The following is a 16,223-nucleotide window of genomic DNA, read 5'->3' as shown; positions in this document are numbered from 1 at the left end:
TCCCATCTAAAATGATTATATCATTTTTTTCTTTTCTTTAAAAATTTTTCTGGAACTAGCTTATTGTTTCCTTTTTGAGACAGTTTCTTACTGTGTAGCCCAGGCTGGCATCAAAACCGTGGTGATTTCTGCCTCAGTGCTGGAATTGCAGACCCAGGCCACCAGTTACAAAAGTGTGTGTGTGTGTGTGTGTGTGTGTGTGTGTGTGTATACATACATGCATGGGTATGTGTGTGTTCAAATAAATGGCCTTGTGTGCACACTAAACAGACATTCTATCTCTGTGCTGCATCCCCAAACTTTACGTCAATGAAACTGCTGTCCAAAAATCTGCAGGAATGCCAGTTTCCTCATGTTCCTGCCAATTTTTTTTTTAATTCTGAACTAATAGCTAAAGAAAAGCATTGCTTATTTTTTGGATTATAGAAAATATGAGGAGTTCAAAATATTTTCATGTTATGCACCTGTTTATAATACTCAGGAAAAAATGCCTTTTATAACCTTTCCCTATCTTTTATTAAATAGTTGCTCTTTTTCTTTTAAAAATCCCACTCGTTTCTTCAGTGTGTGAGTGTGTGTCGGTCAGAGAACAACTCCTGGGACTTAGTTCTCTCCTTCCATGTGAGCCCCAGGAATCAAACTCAGATGGTCAGGTTTGGTAGCAAGTGCTTCGCTCACTGACACATCTCCCTGTTGATCTGTTCTTCTTAGATCGATTAGCACTCCTTAGAAACAAAAGATGTCAGTGCAGTTCCAGCCATCTCTGCTACAGTTCACATTCTGCTTTTCATTTGTGTTCTGTTAATTTAGTGGGTCTCCTTTTCTATAAGAAGTTTTGAAATGTTCTTGAATGAATGAAAGTTATCAGGGGCTAGAGAGATGGCTCAGCCCAAAAAAGGCTAGGCTCATACCAAAAAGTTATCAATTTGGTCGAACTTAGAAAGGATTCTTCCTTTAAGATTTTATTCAATTGTTTAAGAGCAGCATCCTATGAATAAGCTATGCTCAGTGGTTTTTTATTTCTTAGGTATTTTACTGCCCTACATGTAATTTGCTGGTATAAAAATTATGCTTTTTAATTGATCATTGCAATACACTTATGTTTTAATGTTTTTTAATTGATCTTTTAAAACTCACATTTATCACATGTATGTGTGATAAACATAAATATATTACATGTATATTTATATATTAACATATATTTAGATAAAATATATAAATATGTTACATATACATTTAATACTACTTGGGAGCTCAATTTTGTACTAAGGAAATGAAAGGGCTGGAAGTATACGGCAATGGTAGACTACTTGCCAAGCACGTGCATTGCCTTGGGTTCAATCCTCCTCACTCCAAAGAAAAACCACCACCAACAAAACACATTAATATCAGTGTATGCTCACATATGCCCATAATCCTAGTGTTGGGAAGGCTAAGGCAGGAGATCTGCTCTCAGTACTAGCCTAGGCTAAATAGTAAGACCACATCTTTAAAAAAAAAAAAACAAAAATGTATCTTTCTTTCCATTCCAAACAAGAGGCTGCTCCACTCTACAGAGCCAAGGGCAGGGCAGGAGCTGAGGGTCCTGCTAGCCTGGAGGACATAACAGTTGAATCTAACTTTCAGAGATGGGGCAACTCAGCCCTGTGGTCAGAACCGAGGCGGAAGTCAGCTCATATGAACCTATGCAGGTTGCAGACCCTACCTAGTCTTCAAGTTCATGCTGCGGGTTGGAGGGTCCAGGGTGGAGGTTGGAGAGGTCAAAAGTGAGGGCTGGCTAAGTCTTTGTGGGATGAATGGCTGTGAAATTCTGGAGAATGCAGGAAAGGGGAGAGTTAGAGAGGGAAAATGCAAAGCAACTTTGCCCTTGAATTCAGCCCCGGAGCAGGTCCCACACACTGCTTGGCTCTGTGCTGGCAGCCTGGGGCTGGAGGCACTGCCTACAGGTCAGGGGGTACATGTGGGTGCCCAGGAGCGGAGAGAGCCAAGAGGCTGTCGTATTTACTAGTAGTATGCCTTGTGTCTTTCCTGCAAAGCACTGTGTAACTCAGACTTCTTATCCCTCTGGTCAAGGGACACTCATTCTCTCTCCTTGACCTGTTGTTTTTGTCCCATGAGGAGCTTACTTATGCTCTCTGAGGGGCAGGAGAGGCAGCTCGGTGTTAAGAGTTGAGTCCCATATACACACACACACACACACCTGCTTATCTCACAATTGCCTGTAACTCTAGCTATTGGGGGATCTGACATCTCTGGCCTCTATGAGCACCTGTACTCATGTACACACACACACACACACACACACACACACACACACACACACACACACACGATAAAAATAAATCTTAAAAAGAATGGCCTCCTGGTGTAAAGGAAACAGTCTATATCTTGATTACAGCATTGCTTACACCCTTAAGATGTGTGCTCCAGGGACGAAGAGCCAGGGCAAAGGTCCTGGGGTATGAAGGGAAGGAAGGAATTTTATGAATGAGGACAAGGAGGGAGAGGAAGTGAGAAGTGATCACGGAAACTTTTCAAACAGTAATTGCACACATGAGACTCAGCTTGCTGTCAGCATGGTAGCCAGTAATCTTACACAGCTATTAGGTCTGGCTAGTTTATGTCAGCTTGACACAAGTGTGACTCATTTGGGCCAAGGGTATGCCAACTGAGAAAATGCCTCCATACAATTTACCTGCAGTGCATTTTCTTAACGTGTGGTTGATGTGAGAGGGCCCGACTCACTGTGGGAAGTGCTACCCCTGGACAGATGGGCCGGGGGCGTATAGGAAAGCAGGCTGAGCAAGCCATGAGGAGCAAGCCAGTGAACAGCACCCCTCCATGGCCTCTCATTCAGACCCTGCCCTGACTTCCCCAGTGGAGGACTGTGATGTGGAACTGTAGGCTCAGATAAACCCTTTTCTCCTCAAGTTGTTTCTGGCCATGGTGTTTTGTCACAGCAATAAAAGTCTTAAGACTCTGTTTAAAATAAAATGTAAGACGGTAATTCCTCTCAGTATCTGTTTTGACAGATGTCTGGTTTCGTTTGTTTTTTTTAAGTCTTCAGACAGGGAGGGTCTCATTACGTAGACCAGGCTGACCTCTTACTCACAGAGGTCCACTAGCCTCTGCCTCCCAAGTGCTGGGATTACCAGCCTGCACCAGCACACATGGCTTACTATAATACATAAGATAGCTCAGACGCATTTTCACCAGTACAGACGGTTCTGTTGGACAGTACTGGTCTAGAGCTGTAGCCTCTCTGGGATGACAGTTCCCAAATCAGGGGAGATTGTGTCCTTGGGTGCCCTGTGAACACAAATAGCTGCTCCTCGTCCCTTCTGCCTGACATGCTGCAGCATGTGCTCACCCTGGCCCTGTCAGACAGACTATCCAGCAGGACAGCCTTCTCCCAGGGTTGTTCAAGGAATCCATCCCCTCGGGTTAAAACACTGGGTGGCGGGGCTGGGGATTTAGCTCAGTGGTAGAGCGCTTACCTAGGAAGCGCAAGGCCCTGGGTTCGGTCCCCAGCTCCGAAAAAAAAGAACAAAAAAAAAAAAAAAAAAAAAAAAAAAACCACTGGGTGGCCACCAAGTATAAAATGGGGCATGTAGCCATATAAAGTTCTGAGTACAAGCTCCCCAGGAACCACCTCCCATCGCCAGTTAGAGGGTCCCCTCCCTATGCAGCCAAACTTCAGCAGTGTAGAGGATAGCAGTCCAGAAGCTATCGGGTTAAATGTGAGGGAAAGAGACACAGGCTTATAGGAGGACACAGGACAGTCTGTGTTTCAGAACCAACCATGGCACCAAAGGCAGGGACGCCAAACTCTGTAAGCAAAATCATCCTCCACCATAATAAAATAAAAAAAAAATAATTTAAAAAAAGGCTACAGAGTCAAGATCAGGGAGTTGTCTGAATCATTCAGGCAAAGTGTTTAGGTTTAAGGCAAGCCATTGTTGTTGGCTGTGGTTTTTTTTTTTTTATTGTTGTTGTTTTAAAAAAAAACAGTTCAGAGACTATTTTTTGTTCTTACAATGTGGTTTTGCATAGGCGTAAATAATGACAGGACAAATATTTTCTTAAATAGACTGAAAGAGAAATGAAGGGATATTGCTTCTGGGGTGATCATAAATGAGGTTATTTATAAATCTCTTTTATAAATTAGCCAAGATCTCCCTATGTAGCCCAGTTGCTGGAGGACTTGCTTACCACACACCCTGGGTTTGATCCCTCGAATTGCATAGATGCACAAACTGGTCATGGTGGTGTATTTCTATATTCCAGTACCAGGGAGGTAGAGGCAAGACAATCAGGAGTTCAAGACCATCCTGTGCTATGGACCAAGTTCCTGGCTAGGTTATGCTACATGAGCCCTTCTCTGTCTCAAAAATGAAATAAAATTAACTAAATAAAATAAAATGGCTGGTGAGGTGGCTCAACAGGCAAAGGCAGTCACCACCAAGCCTAACACCTGAGTTTAATCCCTGGGACCCAGATTGGGGAAGGAGAGAACCAACTCTGAGGAGTTTTCCTCTGTCCTCCACACATGTGCCACAGCGTGCATACCTGCACATGTGTGTGTGGGCACCCACAGTAATTAAAAGGTATCAATAAGTTAAAAATAATCAGATGCAGTATCCAGTTCGGAGAGGACAATCCCTGCGGCTCAGGGCATCACATAAGGAATCCGAAGTTTGTTTTGTATGTGTGTTGGGTCAATGAGGGAGGCGACATAGATTTTAGATGGCTTCCTGGTGTTTTCCTTGTGGTAACACATCCTACAGAGATGCCTGAGAAGCCAGGAGAGAAAGGCTGAGAGGCTGTACTTTGCGACACTGTATCTGTTTTGTGAAGGAATGTTTCAAAGCATTGATACCCCCGAAGCTGCCGATGCTCTCGTGTGAACCCAAGCTCTGTTCCTTTGTACCCCACTCCTGCAACAGAGGATGGATCTTGTTCAGAAAGATCCAGAAGCCTCAGAGAGTGCCACTTGTTCACTCTCCCTAAGCCCAGGCCATACCTCCAGGAGGAGAATCACATGCACAGATCCCTCTGAGTCCCTAAATAAGACATCCCTTGGGCAAATGCAGCTGTCTGCTTGACTACTTCGTTGGAAGTGATTCCCTAATGGAAGTCAGAGGTCAGAGAGGACCCGTGCAGGTTCGAACAGTCCATGGCCAGACTTGGTAGAGAATCAAATGAATAACATGATTCAGCATAGTGGTACATCCTGTAACCTGAGCACTTAGGCTGAAGGAGGGTGATGGCTATGAGTTCAAGGCTAGCCCAAGCTACAAAGTTAGCCCTAAATCAGAACCCCTGTCCCCAAAACAGGAGCTGACAAGGTCTAATAGGGGTGTTCTGGCAATGCTTTTCATACATAATGTTTTTTATTTATCTTTTGAGAATTTCATACATGTATATAGTGTGTTTTTATCATATCTACCTCCAACGTCTTGCTCCAACACCCCTCCAGACTTCCCCTAACACATCCCCCTCCCAATCCATAAAGTCCTATTGTCCTTTGTCTTCCCCAATAAGGCGTTGAGTCCAACCTGTGTTGTCTATGTGCACATGTGGGGGTGGGGAGACATCCACTGGCAACCTATCAGTGGCCACACTCACTTGGCGAGTTTTAAATGGTGATTTAATATTATCAAGCCACCGGTCCCCTTTCTGATGTCCTGGAAGCGTCTGCTTCCAGGAATAAGGTTGCAGGTACTGGCATCAAAAGGACCCCATTTTGTGGCCAGAAGAAATGCCACACTCATGGTAAACTGACATCAAGAGCCTAGGTGCCCAGCCATCACTCTGTCCTTTCCACGAGTCTTGAGCAGTAGCTGGTGGTCAGACCACGACACAAGCTTCCTGTCAATTTCTTCCTGCTTTCCTTCTTTTCTAAATAATTTATTTGTTTTCAGAGCACCGATTGGTGTTTTGTCTACACCTATGTCAGTGTGAGAGTGTCAGATCCTCTGGAATTGGGGTTACAGACAGTTGTGAGTTGCCATGTATTTGCTGGGAATTGAACTCAGGACCTCTGGAGAGCAGCCAGTGCCCTTAACTGCTGAGCCATCTCTCCAGCCTACTCTGTTTTTCTTCTTTACATGGACACTGGGGTAGTGTCCTGGAACTTACACTGCCATGACTATACAGATGGTCATTATGGCCCCACTTTGGGGATTCGTGGCTTGTTGGTAGTCAGATGTAGCCCTTAAGGTCCACACAACATGAGCCAGAGCTGAGCCCAGCAAGCCCTGGCTTCTGATTTAGACCTAGGGAGACAGAAGCAGATTTTTAGAAGTGGAAACTACCAGGCTTTGCTGCCTTCTTTGCAGCTAAAGTTCCCAGCCCTCTAAACAGCCAACTCCCAGGAGGCTGCTCCTGGGGGCCCCTGAGGGTGCACTTGTCAACCCACAGAGCCCTCCTAGCAAAGAATGCTTTTTCTATCGCTCCAGATGGACCTGTCACCATCATCTTCCTCTTGAGGCCCTGCCTCTTGCACCTCTCCCTGGAGAGTGCGCTACCAGGTGTGTGGAACCACCACCTCCTCAGTGCCTCCAGCGGGTGGGGGCAGCTGGACACAGGGCCAGGGGCACCAGTTTCATTTCACAGAAAGGGTTTTCAAGCAGAACCCAGGCCGAGGGATAAAAGGACATCTGTCCATCCCTTGGTGCCCAGCCCCGGCTTTCTCGAACAACATTCCTTTATGCGGTTCCCCCTCCCTCTGCAGCCCCCGCCCGCCATACACTGCCTCCTTTCAGATGGCCTGTATGCTGGACTTGTTTGTTTGTGCTGCACCACGCAGGCTTTCTGTTGTTCTTCGCTGTTCTCTCCCCATGAACCCTCCGAGTACACCCTCTCTGGGGAAGACAGGGCCCGGGGACTGAAAGAGTGCTTGGGGGAGGAGACAGGGACCCTGGCTGGGGGTTTGGAGATATCCCAGTGAGCCCCTCCCAGAGCAGAATCTTGTCCGAGAAGCTCTGGAAGAGGGCATCTCTCTAGCCTTCCCAGAGACTACTCATCTGAGAGGTCTCATGGTTGTATGGGTTACCTGGTCCTCCTGGTCCTCAGCTTCCTCCGACTATCCTGCCAGTACCTCAGGGAGACATATGTTGATACTACTGATATGCTAGCTCTCCATGAAGATGTCATTGCTGTCCCTGGAGCTATGCATTAGGGGAGGAAATGGGAGGTACAAAGGACAAGGTTCAGGTTAAAGAAACCACCAGCTAATTATCACCCCCCCCACACACACACCCAAGCATAGCCTGCCTCTGATGCACAATCCTTCTAAGTGGAGAAAACTGGGGAGTGACCTCTTGTGCCTTAAAGAAGGGGGTCAGGCCTCTTCTGAGCCAGAAAGGGAAACAATTGAACATCCCTTCTAAGAGGTATACATGGGTTACCACCGAGGGCCAGGAAGGAGGGCTGTGTTGACCAGGACACTCAGCTTTCTGACATCTTGGCATAGGTTGAGATGAAGACCCTGGCTCCATATCAACATTGTATGTTTCTATCTCCATTGAGTCCCTCTTCCCCCAAGGCCTGGTGTGGATCCCAGGAGACACCGATTAAGACTTTAATGACGTCCCACTAGCTTCCATGACAAATTATTATAGACTAGGTGTATTAGACAACAGGAACATATAACCTCAGAGTTCTGGAGGCCAGAAGACGGAGGCCAAGGTGGCATAAGGTTCTAGTTTCATCCCTGCTGCTGTGATAAAACACTCTGGCCAAAAGCAACTTAGGGGAGGAAAGGGTTAATTTCATCTTACAGATTACAGTCTGCTATCGAGGGAAATCAGAGTGAGAACTCAAATAGGACCATGAAGCAGAATCCATGAAAAAATGCTGCTTGCTGGTTTGCTTGCCTATGTTTAGTTAGCTTTTTTAAAAATACGGGCCTATTACTTACCTAGGGAATGATACCGCCCACTGTGGCTGGGTCCTCCTATACTAATTAACAATTAAGACAGTCCCACATAGACATGCTCACAGGCCATTGTGATTTAGGCAATTCCTCAATCCAGGCTTTCCTCTCAGATGACTGTAGACTATAGTGAGTTAACAATTAAAGGTATCCACAACTCCTTCTGAGGTTCCTTCTGAGGGCTGTAAGAAGCCCTCAGGCAGCACCCCAGCTTCTGGTAGATCTCTATCAGAATGATTTCCCCTGGCTTCTTGATGCATCTTCCTTGTCTGTTCCTTCATCTTCACAGTACCCAACCTACACTGATGTTTCCCTGTTATATAAGAACACGTTACGTCAGAACATATACTAATCCCCTCTTCTATATTTCCAAATAAGGTCCGATTCTGAAGTGCTGGGGGGTTAGAAGGATCATGAGTGTGGAAGGGTGTGCTCTCCTGTGAAGTGACACTCTGAAGGTGACATTCTTGGTGTGTGGCCTGTGGCTCCTTGCCAGAGACAAGGGAAGGAAGGAGCACAAGTATAAATGAACACCTACCAACATGCCAAGCCCCTACCTTCCGCTTACTTTTGAAGCTGACCCTCATTATCTTGTATTGGAGGGAGGAGGAGGCTGGGGGTCTCCCTTCATGTATCTTAAAACCCTGGTTCCTCAGATGCCAGTGTATTACCCAACTCACTCAGGGCCTTGCTTGGTACAGGGTTCCCTGAATACCTATTCCCTGTAGGTGCCACCCAGCCTCCCCATCTAGATTCCTTGTTCTGGGAATCCGGGGAAGAACAAAATCCCCGTTCATGGCTATTCCTGCCCCTCCTTCTCAGCGAGTGGGGCACCCACACTTAGCAGCTCACCAGGAGTTTTCTAACAGTCACACTGAAGACTATTTATATTCATGTGTGTCAGTTTGGACTGCAGAACTTGTTTAAAATTCAAGTCCCTGGGCTGGGGCTGGAATTCAGTAGAGCATTTTCTAAGCATCTACAAGAAGTGGGGGGAAAGAGAGAAAAAATTCTAGAAATTTCATATAAAAATTTAGTTTTCTGGATTTTTTTTTTTTTTTGGTTCTTTTTTTCAGAGCTGGGGACCGAACCCAGGGCCTTGCGCTTCCTAGGTAAGCGCTCTACCACTGAGCTAAATCCCCAGCCCCTAGTTTTCTGGATCTTTTTAGAAAGCATTAAGTTTGATGAAATAGGCCCCCATCTCCCATGGTCTGAACCTATGTCAGAGCTGCCCCTTCATCACAGGACATTCTCTAGAGTCTACCCATTCCTGTCATTCTCCCAGAGCCCAAGATCATGTGACATCGAGCATCGACTAGTATCTCCTTACTGCCTCACATGGGGTGTTGATTAGTATCTCCTTATTGCTTTGCATCGAGCCTTGATTAGTATTCCCTTACTGCCTGCCCGCCCTCCTTCTGTGCCAATGCTTGTAGCAAAAGGTTTCTCATGCTTTTATCTGAAAGTGATGCTTAATCTTCTTTATCAACTTGATGGGATTTCAAGTCACCATGGAAACACACCTCTGGGGGAGATATCCCCAGAAAGGTTTAACTAATCAGAGAAGACCTACCCTGAATGTTGGTGTCACTGAATACAAAGGAGAAGGCTGAAGAGTAGCATCCATCTCTTTCTGCTCCCTGACTATGTATCCTGGGTAACCAGCTACCTCACACCTCTGCCATCATGGCCTCCTTACCATGAAATACTGTATCCTCAAGCCAAGGGTCAAAGTAAACCTGGATTTGTGTCTGGTATCTTGGAAAGCAATGAGAAAAGTAACTTGTGCACTGAGTCGTTCTTGGTGGCTCTAGTTTGAGGGAAAATCCATGCAAGCATTTCTCAGTTTATTGAAGCAAAGACTCCTCCTGCTTGGACATTGTCTATGACCAAAAGGAGTGTGAGCCATGAGCCACACTGTGGCTACTCTACTTGACACTGTCACCTGTTCAGCTTCTGAAGATAGAAGCAAGGAGTTGGGGTGTCCTTACCAGAGAGAACTGACATCCTGCTCCACGAGGAAGATGAGCAGGGTGGTGGTACTTAAACTAAACTAGACCCCTCCTTCTAGAACTGACTGGGTAGAGCGAAGTAAAGGCTGCCTTGAATTCTTCTCCTGCCATGGGCGGTCCCCAGAAATAAATGTATTGATGGAGCTATTGGAAACCCCAGGGGCTGCCAGTGAAGGCCCGGCAAGTACTCTGTGTATTTGGGGCTAATGGGGGTGAGCTTGATGTGGGAGAGCTGGCTGAGAAGGAAGGCCAAGAGATGTAAGCAGGACTGTTGCCGCAAGACAAGAGAACGTGACACCTTGTGACCAGCCAGTGACTGGCATTGAGTCTGGAGAAGCTGGGGCAGGTGCTGCTGTCTGTATGCTTCTCTCCAACATGGCCGCAGACTGTGGCTGGAAGGATTTAAGGAGGTCAGAATGCCCACCTCACTCTCCACAGGGTACTGCCCAGCAGGTCCTCTTAGCTGGGAAAGTACAGTGCCAGCCTATGTCACCTCCTTGGTAAATTGCATTGATGATTCCTTGTATTGATTCTCTTTCTGAAGAAAAGCAGCCCATGGAAGGCACTGGAGCAGTCTTCTCCTGCCACCCTGCCCACATATAAACCCTCCTCGTATCTTTAAACCTAAACTGGCCATTCATCTGCTGATACATGACTGAACCCTCTCATTCAATAAGTATCTGAGTGCCATCCAAGGGCCCATGCCTCAGAATAGGCAAGGCCAGCAGGACTCTACCTCAAGGAGTTCATGATCTTGCTGGAGAGGCAATTGACAGGCAAAGAAAGGAAAAGAAAAGAAAAGGAAGAGAAGAAAAAGAATGGAGGAAGGGAGAAAAAGAAAGAAGGAATGAAGAAAAAGAAAGGAGGAAGAAAGAAAAAGAAGGAAGGAAGGAAGGAAGGAGAGAGAGAGAAAGAGAGAGAGAGAGAGAGAGAGAGAGAGAGAGAGAGAGAGAGAGAGAGCGCCAGCCAGCTTGCCCTGAGCAAGACCTGTGTGTCTTCCCACAGTAAAGAATCTGGAAGGAACCCAGACACACAGGACTGTCTGGTCTCCCTCAGGTGGATCCTATGAGAACATGGTTGCTTGTCAGGAGGCATTGTAGTAAAGTTTGCGATTTCAGCAACCAGTAGGCCAAGGCAGAAAGATGGTGAATTCAAGTCCACCTGGACTTCATAGCAAGACCCTGTCTCAGTCACCTTTCCCCTAAAGAACAAAGCTGTCACTAGGCATAGGTAGAAAGGGTGCCTACAGTCCAGTCACACTGGTTAGCTCTTGTGGTAATCAGTCTTGTGAAAGCCAATACAAGTGTGATTACAGACTTACTCATCTTCCTCCCCAATACTGAAGCTGGCCGCTCTAAAGGCAGCAACCACAGCAGTTTTCTTAGCTTTGGGATTCTTTGTTGGTTTATAAAGCTCCCTTTGGCTTCCTTCCAGGATCAAGACAGTCTTTTAAATGCCTTGTGGAAGTTTCCAAAAAAAAAAAAATTTTTTTAAAGTTAGGGCTGTACCCTATTTCCCTAGGGTGACCTTTGCACACTTCTGATTCATGGATGGTGTTTGCCTGTGGAATGCAGAGCTGAGCCCAACCTGAATACAAAATAAACACCAGCCTGGAAAACAATGTCCAGACCTATGTGTGTGGTGTGTGTGACAGCCGCTGCTGGCAGGTCTCAGTCCCCAGAACCCCTCAGGAATGGGACCAGGACACCCTCACTCAGAGGGTCTTCTATCCCCCTGCAGAGAAGGCTTTCTAGACCCTCTGGGATCTCACAGAAGAATCTTGAGGAAATTAGTGATAAAATACATGTGGGGTGAACATGCCCAATCCAGAATATTCCTGCTAGAGGTGATGTGAGTGTGGGGCTGGCTCTAGCTCTCCTTGGAGTCTCTTCCCATGTCGGATGCCTATTAAGTCTTGTGACACTACCTCAGGCCTCTGAAAGAAGGGTGCTGTCCCACACAGCCACCCAGGGAGTACTTTGTTCATGTGGTCACTCCAGAAATTATTGAAAGCATACCACTCATGACACTTTCTGCCTGATAGCGTTCAGGCCTCGAGGTCTGATTAGGCTGGGGCAGCAGAAGAGAAAAAAAAAAAAGACAGGAAGAGATTGGGCCTACACCTTCCCTGCATCCCTCTTCTCCTCATCCTTCATGGATGTCAGCTCTCACTCTGGGTTGGTCCATGACTCAAAAGAACTCTCTGGAAAGAACCACTGGCCACTCCATACTTGCCTGTGAGGGGCTGAGTCACACTTGCCTCCTGGTTCTTAGGAGTTGTCCCTCAACTTCTCTCAATTAAAAGAGAGTACTTTCTGGACTGAATGGAAAGTTTTGTTCCCATTTGTAGCCGTCACCTCTGTAAAACTGAACTTTCAATAACTTCTCAAGTAGAGAATTGGTCAGAAGTGAATAATTGGTCTATTTCCTCTTGTAGCTTCTATCTAGAGTCCCACATCAATAACTTTGTAATCTTCCTTCATTGATAAATATTTTAAAAATATTTTGTTTCCACTGTAAATATAAAGTGGCCAACTGCCCTTCTCTAGAGGAGGCCTTTTGTGCTGTAAACCTGTATTTCCTAAATAGTTGGTATACTTTTATGTGTGTGGGGAAAAAAATGCTGGTCTTCAATACATGTGAGAATCCCAAAGAAGTAGGCTCTAATGTCAGTGAAGACTTGCTAGCAAGAGAGAGAGCAAAAAGGCAGAGAGAGAGAGAGAGAGACAGAGACAGAGACAGAGATACAGACAGAGAGACAGAGAGACACAGACAGACAGACAGACAGACGGAGAGCTTCCTACTCCCATGACCTTAATATAGGCGTCCATCAGAAGCTGTGGCCCAGATTATAAAGGTATATCTTCCCGCATCAAAAGATCTGGATCATGGGGTATCCCTACAGAGTTCTGACTAGAAGTGGGGTTTCCTCTTTGAGATGAGTTTTCCGCTCTCCCCTCTTCCCTTGTGTTTACACTTTTTGTCTGGTGATTTATTGTTTCCTGCCATCACCAGCAGCATCGGGGAGTGGCGCTTGGGCTCCACCTTCGCCGCTCCATCCCTGCTAACTTTCCTCTTGGGCACCAAGGCGGTGCCAAGTGCCATCACAAACCTGTCACACAGCTGCCACCACCGCACAAACTGCTGTGACCTGCCAAGGGAGCGGTGGGAGAACTGGATCTCAAATGATTTACTTAAGAAAAAAAAAAAATCCCTCACAGTCGTGCCTGTTCATTTGGGTTAATTCTAGATGTAGTCTAGTTGACAACCGAGAACAGCCATCACAGGAGAAGGCAGAAGAAAATAGCCATCTAGGAAAGAGGGGGCTGATAGTACAGTGGCTAAAGCCCTCAGGAATATGTAGGAGACTAAAACAGAACTGTAAGGCCATGTGCAGGGGCTCACACCTGCAATCCCAGTGGTAATATAGGAGGAGCACCAATAGTTTTAGGATAGCCTGGGCTACCAAGTAAGTTCCAGGCAAGCCTGGGCTACAATGAGACCCCGAAGGGAAAGAAACAGCAAACCAACCAACCAACCTGAAAGGAACAAGAAAGATCCATGAATTGCTGACACAGCAGAAGAAAGAAGCTTACCAGGAATCCTTAGGGAGTGTCCATGTATAGTGTGCTGTAAAATCTCCCTTCCTGGTCCTCAAGAGAGTGTAAGATGCTTTGTTTAAAAAAACAAACAAACAAACAAACACAAAGGACTGGAGAGGTGGCTCAATGGTTAAGAGTGTAAACAACTCTCGAAGAGGCCAGGGGTTTGGTTCCCAGAACTGACATCTGACAGCTCACAACTGCCTGTGACTCCAGCTCCAGAGAATCTGAGGCCCTCTTCCGGCCCTGGGCACACGCACGCACACGCACGCACACACACACACACACACACACACACACACACACACACACACACATAGTTAAAAATAAGACAGCCTTACTGAGGTGGTGGTGGAGCATGCCTTTAATCCTAGCACTTGGGAGGCAGTGACAGGTAGATCTGGGAGTTCCGGGCCTACCTACCTAGTCTACATAGTGAGTTCCAGAACAGCCAGGGCTACATAGAGAAACCTTATCTCAAAAAAGAAAACACTCCCCAAATAATGATGATGATAATGGTGATGGTGGTGGTGGTGGTGATGATGATGACGATGACAATGACAATGATGATGACCATACCTTTTAAATGCAGGACTGGAGGCTGTGTGTAGTGGTACATATCTATAATCCCAGCACAGGTGAGGCTGAGATAGGAAGATGGTAGTTTTGAGACCAGCCTGGCTGAGAACCCAAAGATGTGAAACTGCAGAAACGTCGTGTTGTATCTGGGTTTTCCCCTAGAAAATGCTAACACGATCATCATCATCACCATCAAGCTCCCTTAGGCTTGATGAAAATTGTAAGGGTAGTAGCAAGTCCCAATGCTACTGGGCCTGGTTGGTGCACAACCGTGACCCCAGTTCTGGGGAGGCTGACACAGAGGATGAGTCTGAGGTCAGTCTGGGCCGCATAGAGAGTTTAAGGGCCATCTGGGCTACATACTCTGCCTCAGGGACAGTAAAGAGACACCCCTGCTGCCTGCTTGGAGCTCCTATGCCTCTTGCTAATATCTGGCTTCCCAGGGCCGCTAGGCTTGTGGTTGTTTGGGGGCACAGGGGCTCATGGAAGTCCTCCTGGCAAGGTCCGTCCCTGCCCTTCCTACAGGGATGCCTGAGTTTTACTTCTGGTACAAGTCTGCTTTCCCCGGCTCCACCCCACGTGATGTCGAAGCTAGCTGAAGCCGTGCGATTTTCCCAGCACATTCCATTTCGTTCTGGCTTTACCACTTTGCTAGTTTAACTTAACCTTGAGCCCAGTTGGGCACACCTCAGCTAGTTCTGTCCCACATGTGACCCCTGACTAACTGGGATTGCTGGAGGACCTGGCTCCCAGCTGCCTTACTTTCCTGAGCTCACAGGGACCAGCCCGTGACCCACACGATCTACTGAGTAACCAAGCAGGAAGGAAGGGAAGGAGGGTGCCCTCGGAGCCTCTCTGCAGCTTGGTTTGCCTAACACCTGCCAGGCCTGCCAGCGACCCCTCGCCTCCCTCACGTCCTTGTAGCTTGCTGGCTCTCCCGGATCTTTCTGCATCTTTCATTTTTGTTTTGTAAGGGAGAAACACAAAGAATAATGACACCCACACCAGTGTCTCTGATTGCAAAAGCACTTGATGTCCTTGATTTCCACCCACCCCAGTCCCACCCGTGGGGTTTTTTTTTCCCGTTCCCTGCTCCTTCGCCTGAGGCACCTGGGGACTCCATTCTCTCCCTTCATCCTGTGAGTGATTCTGTGTCTTCTCTTTCCAGGATCCCACAGAGAACGGTGCTGGAGCCCCTGCAGAGACTCAGAAGACAGATGCTGCTATTGAGCCACAGTTCAAAGTGGTAGACTGGGACAAGGTAGCTGGCACAGGGCATTGGGGATGACTGGGGTTACAGGGGATGGGGATGGAAGCCACGATGTGTGCCCAGGGAAGATGGAGAAGAGACGCTGGTGCTCACAATGCCCAGGTGTGACCTGGGGTGACAAACCTAGCTGCCTCTGTTGGGGCTGGGGCCGGGGAGAGGGGTTGCTGGTGGGAAGCTGGGGGAAACACTATGAGATGGCAAGAAACTCCCCCTAAGTAACCTGGACTAAGACAGGTCTCCTGACAGGAGGCCTGAAGCTAGAAAGGGGGCAATAACAGGGTTGATATGCCCACCCTGGCCAGTGTACATGGCAAATCTGCTCCTGGCACCTATGCTCACTCAGGAGAGTCCCTTGTGGGTAAAAAGTCCCGGTATCTGCAAATATTATGTGGCAGAAAGGGCCAAGGAAAGCTGAAGGCATATACAGAGTCTTACACTTCGTTTAGAGTAGAGACCACACGGATGCTAGCTGCTGTGAGGCGAGCTCTGGAAGCATGAGCAGAGGCTCCCTATAGAGAAAAGCAGCATCGCCCAGAGGGTCTTGGATGAGGATCAAGCTGGGATGTTAGAAATAACGTCCCTCCATCTGGGATCACGGCACTGCCCCCAGTTGTTATCTCTTGGAATAGACATGAGTGTGCCTGTCTCCAAGGGCCTGGCCTGTGTGCTCTCTGCCTGCAGTGGGCATCAAGGCACAGAAGCACACGGAACAGCCACCCCTCTCTCCTCAACCCAGTCATGACAGCATGAGGAGGTGCCGGAAGCATTCCAGGTTACACAGGCGATCAGAGAAGGGATGTGGATCTCAAAGGAGCTTCTGA

At 47.2% G+C, this 16,223-nt stretch overlaps 1 protein-coding gene across 1 annotated transcript in view; it reads left to right on the top strand.

The window, feature by feature from the left end:
- Positions 1-16,223, top strand: part of Fa2h (fatty acid 2-hydroxylase) — a 51,307-nt gene that overhangs the window by 14,864 nt on the left and 20,220 nt on the right. The window contains 1 exon segment of the mRNA NM_001135583.1: positions 15,301-15,393. Within this exon segment, the coding sequence (NP_001129055.1) occupies positions 15,301-15,393 (93 nt within the window).

This window comes from Rattus norvegicus, chromosome 19 (assembly GCF_021556685.1).
Source record: "Rattus norvegicus strain SHRSP/BbbUtx chromosome 19, alternate assembly SHRSP_T2T, whole genome shotgun sequence".
Classification (NCBI taxonomy): domain Eukaryota; kingdom Metazoa; phylum Chordata; class Mammalia; order Rodentia; family Muridae; genus Rattus; species Rattus norvegicus.
Note: the sequence above shows the minus strand (reverse complement) of the source record. Positions and strands in the feature narration are given on the sequence as shown.